The sequence below is a fragment of the Puntigrus tetrazona genome, unplaced genomic scaffold (assembly GCF_018831695.1).
Source record: "Puntigrus tetrazona isolate hp1 unplaced genomic scaffold, ASM1883169v1 S000000060, whole genome shotgun sequence".
Lineage (NCBI taxonomy): Eukaryota > Metazoa > Chordata > Actinopteri > Cypriniformes > Cyprinidae > Puntigrus > Puntigrus tetrazona.
Window position 1 is genome coordinate 121,273 of NW_025047739.1, and position 6,228 is coordinate 127,500.

The 6,228-nt window shown below is 39.9% G+C and overlaps 2 protein-coding genes across 3 annotated transcripts in view; one reads left to right on the forward strand and one right to left on the reverse strand.

Annotated features, from left to right (window-relative positions):
* Window positions 1-656: 656 nt before the first annotated feature.
* Window positions 657-5,341, reverse strand: si:dkey-33c14.6 (gastrula zinc finger protein XlCGF57.1). 2 transcript variants are annotated; one of them, XM_043229706.1, is made up of 3 exons: window positions 5,277-5,341; window positions 4,891-5,025; window positions 657-3,688 (listed from the first exon to the last, which is right to left on the reverse strand). In XM_043229706.1, the coding sequence occupies exons 2-3, from the start codon at window positions 4,912-4,914 to the stop codon at window positions 1,961-1,963; spliced, it is 1,752 nt and encodes a 583-aa protein (XP_043085641.1). In that variant the 5' UTR covers window positions 4,915-5,025; window positions 5,277-5,341; the 3' UTR covers window positions 657-1,960. The 2 variants fall into 2 exon arrangements, with proteins under 2 accessions (XP_043085641.1, XP_043085640.1); XM_043229705.1 differs by having other exon boundaries at window positions 657-3,693; window positions 5,277-5,335.
* A 659-nt stretch (window positions 5,342-6,000) lies between these two features.
* The window catches only part of sharpin (SHANK-associated RH domain interacting protein), a 6,052-nt gene continuing 5,824 nt past the window's right edge, over window positions 6,001-6,228 (forward strand). The window contains exon 1 of the mRNA XM_043229717.1: window positions 6,001-6,228. This exon is cut by the window's right edge and continues 50 nt beyond it. Coding sequence (XP_043085652.1) covers window positions 6,111-6,228 — 118 coding nt within the window. The 5' untranslated portion in view covers window positions 6,001-6,110.

Below are 6,228 nucleotides of genomic sequence, written 5' to 3' on the forward strand. Positions count from 1 at the left end.
GTTTGAATGGCGTTGTTTATTGATGATTACTCACTGACTGTTTTTATGAAAATAGTATTAGTTTTCAAATATCTTTTATTTTTCTTTATATAATAATCACATTTCTTGGCATCATCATCAGAATCTGGACTAAAATGATCCAAACCACACTTAACACAATCCTAACTCCTAATGGTGACTACTTGTGATTGGATTTATTTGATTAAACATGTATTTTAATTCCAGGTCCATGTGTAAACAGCCAAAAATGAACTAGGACAATGGATGGATGTCAAACATAAACATGTATGTATGTTTTTATTGATATGGACTCATGAGCCTGAAATTAAGTGAAAAGTAAAAACTATACATTTTCTGACGGTGAAGTAATTAATTGTCTTTTTAAAAATGGAATAGTTCATCCAAAATGGAAAATTATGTCAGCATTTATTGTTCCAAACCTGTACAAGTTTCTGTAAGTAAAATCTTTACATTTCATAATAACAATATATTATGCTTGAAATAAGAGCTTATAGTTTTAACTATTAATACAAATCTTGAGCAGTTCATCACATTAATTCAACCATTTACATCATGAGTGGTTTTGTTATCATTAACATTACAGTCGTCCTTTCTAATTAGTGCTAAGGCCCTCAAGGTAAAGAATGCCAGGTACATAAATCAAGATGAACTTTATTGTCATTCAGCAATCATACAGGCACACAAGAGACCACTGAGACATGCAATACAAAAATATTCACAAAGGAGGGAATAAATGCTGCCTTTAGACTGTAATAACAACGGAAATGTGATCGACCGCGCTTTTAAAAGAAAAAAGTCAAGTATGTGCATCTTTAATGAGTGGCTTGATTTTTCAATCTGCAGCAAAGGCATGGAAAAGCATTCAGTATAGTTCTCCATAAATTAAATTGTGCTGTTAATTTACTCACTTTAAGGCAATCCCAGATGTACGTGACTTTTTACATGATCTAGAACAGTAAAGAACGTTTTCCTAGTATCCCTAGTGATGCTTTGTGTTTTATCCTTTTAACATAAACAATGATAAATCATGAAAACGTTAATTGAGCCCCTTCTTTTAAGGGTTTGGTTCACTCGGCTCTGGATTAAAGGTGATAATGTTGTAAATAATGTTCAGTTTCTTGCACAGACTCATTTTTTTGCTTCATAAAACCTCAATATATCAACAGGAAACATGCTTCATATGCTTTTTCACTCTTAGTTGACTTTTATTTTACGGATCAGCGTGTTTCAGCTAAAAATCTTTTCGAAATGTAATGTTCTACTAAAGATGAAAACAAAACCAGCGTGATCTTGGAAGGCCTAAATTAACAGCACATTTCATTTCCATTATGAGATGAACCATCCCTTTAATTAGAGGCATCATTGCCTGTCAGTTTTAGTACTTTGAACACAACAACTGGGCTTTTTATATATATATATATATATTTTTTTTTTTTTTTTTTTATATACTCATCATGTTAAAATCACAATGAGCCCGGTTTCTTGGACAGGTCTTAGCTCAAGCCTAGATTAAGCCATCGATCAATTAGGACAAAAGCACTGCTGGTGTTTTAAGATCATTCCGTGTGAGTTTCTTTCAGCCGAAGCAGCTCACATTTACATTTTAGTCTAGGACTAGGCTTAAGCTCTGCCTGTGAAATCAGGGGATAGTGTTGTTTTTTCCAAACTGCACTGTCTTAGTGGCATAAATGGCATGTTTATCTAGTATTTTAACATGCCTTACATTCATTTGAAGAGCACAGATTAGCACAGCATTCGGTTATTTCACCCCTTTCACCACTCTGAGTCTCACACTGTTTACCAAAGACTGCTCTACTCTGGATAAAGTGAAGCAGTAGATACATTAAGTGTTTAAAATCCATTTTCCAATGTAGGGTCCACCAGAGAGCGGCGCTGAAACCCCTGTCTTGGTTTCTCTCCAGTAGGCATACTTGCGGTTTCACGGTTCTTGAGCTAATGAACCCTGCCCCGGGTTTTCTCCGGAGTGGGTCCGCTGGTGCCGCTTCAAGTACGTGGCTCTGGTAAAAGCCTTACAGCACTCGGGGCACACGTGCGATTTCTCACTGGCGTGTATCTTCTGGTGCGACTTTAAGCTCCCGAGCAGCTTGAAACTCTCTCCGCACAGAGAGCACAGGTAGGGTCTCTCCTCCGTGTGAAGCTTCAGGTGCGCCTTCAGCCGCGCCGCCAGGATAAACCTCTTCCCGCAGCGGTCGCAACTAAACGGCCGCTCTCCCGAGTGAATGAGCAGATGCGTCTTGAAGGTGTTGCTCTCCGCGAACCTCTTGCCGCACTCGGAGCACTCGTGCAGCTTCTCTCCAGAGTGGTATTTCATGTGCATGTTCAGGCTCCTCTGGACGGTGAAGCTCTTGCCGCACTCGAGGCAGGCGTAGGGCTTCTCTCCGGTGTGAGTCCTTATGTGCGTCTTGAGGTGTCCTTTGCACTTGAAGCTCTTTCCGCACTGAGGACACGTGTAGGGCTTTTCTCCGGTGTGGATTCTCATGTGATCCTTAAGCTGTCCTTTATGCGTGAAGCTCTTCCCGCACTGAGGGCACTTGGAGGGTTTCTCTCCGGTGTGAATTCTGATGTGAATCTTAAGGTTCCCTTTGTGCGTGAAGCTCTTCCCGCACTGAGGACACGTGAAGGGCTTCTCTCCGGTGTGACTCCGCATGTGCCGCTTGATGTACCCCTTATCGGTGAAACTCTTCCCACACTGGTGGCACGTGTAAGGCTTCTCCCCGGAGTGCGTCTTTATGTGGTTCTGAAGGATTACCTTCCGAGCGAAACTCTTCCCGCACTGAAGACACGTGAAGGGCTTCTCTCCGGTGTGGACTCTCATGTGGCACTTGAGGTTCTCTTTGTGCGTGAAGCACTTTCCGCACTGGAGGCAGGTCAGCGGACTCTCTTCGGTGTGAATCCTTGCGTGGATCTTAAGGTTCCCTTTGTTTGTGAAGCTCTTTCCGCACTGAAGGCACGTGAAGGGTTTTTCTCCGGTGTGAATCCTCATGTGGCACTTCAGGCTCCCTTTACACGTTAAACCCTTCCCGCACAGATGGCACGTGAACGGCTTCCCGCCGGCGTGGATCTTTATGTGATTCTTCAGGTATTCTTGCTGCGTGAACTTCTTCCCGCACTGATTGCACGCGAAAGGCCCTTCTTCGCTGTGAAGCCTCATGTGACACTTCAGGCTTCCTTTGTGCGAGAAGCTCTTTTCGCACTGAGGGCAGGTGAACGGCTTCTCTCCGGTGTGAACGCGCTCGTGACACGTCAGGCTTCCTTTGCACGTGAAGCTCTTCCCGCACAGATGGCAGGCGTACGGTCTCTCTCCGGTGTGAACCCTCATGTGGCCGCTAAGGCTTCCTTTGCACGTGAAGCTCTTCGGGCAGAGATGGCAGGCGTGAGGCTTCTCTCCCGAGTGGATCCTCATGTGATCATTAAGGTGTCCTTTGTGAACGAAGCTCTTTCCGCACAGACGGCACGCGTACGGCTTCTCTCCGATGTGGATTTTGATGTGATCCCTAAGGTTTCCTTTATGCGCAAAGGTCTTTTCACACTGAGGGCAGGAGAAGGAATGTTTCTCTTCAGTCAAAGACTCTTCTCCAGCTTTGAAATCTTCAGGCGTTTCTATAAAGCGGTTCTCCGGTTCTTCTCCTTCCTCTTTCACCTCCATCTGCTCTAAAATTAAAGTACATTAAACAGTCAAAAATTAATCGGTTCCAGGAAATCGAACACTTAAATAAATTGCAATTTAAGTAATGCTTAAAGTTAATTCTGACTAGAAGTCGACCGATATATCGGTTTTGCTAATTAATCGGCACCGATAGTTGAATGCTGGAATCTGCAAAAATTAATGCTGATAGTTTTTTCCAGGTTGCATTCATTGTTTATGTGGCTGAGAAAGTTAATTATGCATCGCCAGAAGGACCTCTAGAGGAGGAATGACTGAAACTTTCACATATCGTGTCTAAAAATGCATGGAAAACGCTACTTTTTTTTCCTCAATTCCCTTTTCCATGGTGTTTGTACTGTTATGTGTGTTGCCAGCATTTGTACACAACCACCTTATAAGGATAAATAATTCACTGCAAAAAATAATGTTTTTCTAGCCTACATTTTTTGTCTTGTTTCAAGCCAAAATATATAAAAAAATTCTTTCTATACAAGATAAAAATTATTGTTTTCATAAATAAAAAAATAAATAAAAAAAGTGTCTTTCAAGAATAATTATCTGCCAGTGGGCTAAGTAAAATTATTTATTTATTTTTTTAAATTGCATTTTTAAAATTTAATTAATAGGAAATCGTACGAATGTAAGAAGAAAAATCACTTACATGTAAGATTTTTTTAAATCTAAAGTTTCCCTGATTTTATAGAAGGTAATTTAGTATGCGTAACATTTTACAGGGATATGCTAATGTTAATTTGTTATGCTAACCAGGATTATATGCGTCATAATTAAATAACTGACTATATACAGTACAAACATGAAGCTTTATTTCGAGATGATGGTAAGTTAAGCTTTTCATTTCAGCACAACATACAGCAATATAGTCACAGGATATCCAGTGTATACGCAAACCAATTTCTGATACTAATATGTTCATGTTTGATAAATCCTCAATAACTTGAAATAAAATGGTAACACTCTGCAATAAGAGTGCATTTATAACAAAGAGATGAATGAAAGCTTGTTCTGCGTTAGAGTGTTTTCATTTCACACATTTAACAGTTTTTAATTTGTGTATTAAATTGTGAAGGTGACATTGCTTGATAGTGTCTCGCTTTGGATAAAATCATCTCCCAAATGCATAACTGCAACCAATCCCTTTAAGGTTTCTCATCGGTCATCAAGCATCATAAATGGTCACCAACCTCTCTCCTCCTCAGTATATTCATCTTTCACTTTGCAGGGTTCTAGATCACTCATGTCCACAATCTCCACTTTAATAAACTCCATCTTCAACTGTGTGTCAGGGCTCCTGCTTGCCTGGAAACTTTTTTTGTCACCTTTAAGATAAAGTCAATAAATGAATCGCTCTGTTCCTGATGTATGCAGTCCAGAAAAACAGCAGGAACATATTTTGCAGCTATTTGCGAGAAAATAAACTATGCAGCATTATAGATCAGAGCAAGAACACTGCGTGCAAAACTAGCAGCAACAAATACTGTCTGGAATACGACCGTGTTATTGAGCACGACTTTAAGACACTTATGAGCGTTTGACACAAATGAATCGCTTGAGGGCTCAGAACACAAACCTTTTATCAGTCTCATAAAACCACGACGTCGCAGCGCAGGACGCATGACGTCACAACGCGACGGGGCGGTGACAAAATAAAAGGCTTTTGAACTTGACAAGTAATAATAATAATAATAATAATAAACACATCGTCTTTATTTGATCCCATAACTGTAACACTCTACTATAATAATATACTAGTATACTAATTTATTTATTTATTTTATTTTATAAAACATCTTCCCCTTATATATGGTTTTGTAGTTGCTTGTTTTCTAAAAAAAAAGAAAAAGAAAAAGGAAAAAAACCCTGCAAACACCAGCTTTCTCTTTTCTATTCTATTTGTTTTCTTTTTAATGATAATATAATTATTATACAAATAACTCAATAATTGCAATAATTGACCGGTACTTGTCATATTGTTCTTTTGTTGGTTTTGATTGCTTCCTTTGTCCTCATTTGTATCGCTTTAGTTAAAAACGTGTGCTAAATGTCTAAATGTAAATTCCATTGCAAAATCATAAAAATAATTAAAAATAATAATAATGATATAAAATCGCACGTATTTATTCTAAGCATTCATGGGCAATAAATCTAAAACATACTCTTTTACATTAATCACATGAATAGGCTGTTACTACATATTCGACGGTATATTTTATTGACTTGTTAAAGTTTTTGTTATTTATTGGTTTAGTTTGACGCGCGTCCGCACGCGGAACTACATGTTGACGTCACATCGAGGGGGCCGTAAATATCGGACGGACGCGTTTCCTGTTTTGAGTCGGTCGCCGCCGCCGCTCGTGAAGATGGAGATGATGTGAGTCCGCGGTGATTCGGTTCCGCTGGAGACATGTCTGCGAGCTCGGGATGCTGCACGGTGCTGATGTCGGTGCGGGTGTCGGTGCGGCCGCTGTCCGTGCGCTCGGATTCACTGAGACTGCAGCTCAGCATGAACACCAACCGAGCAG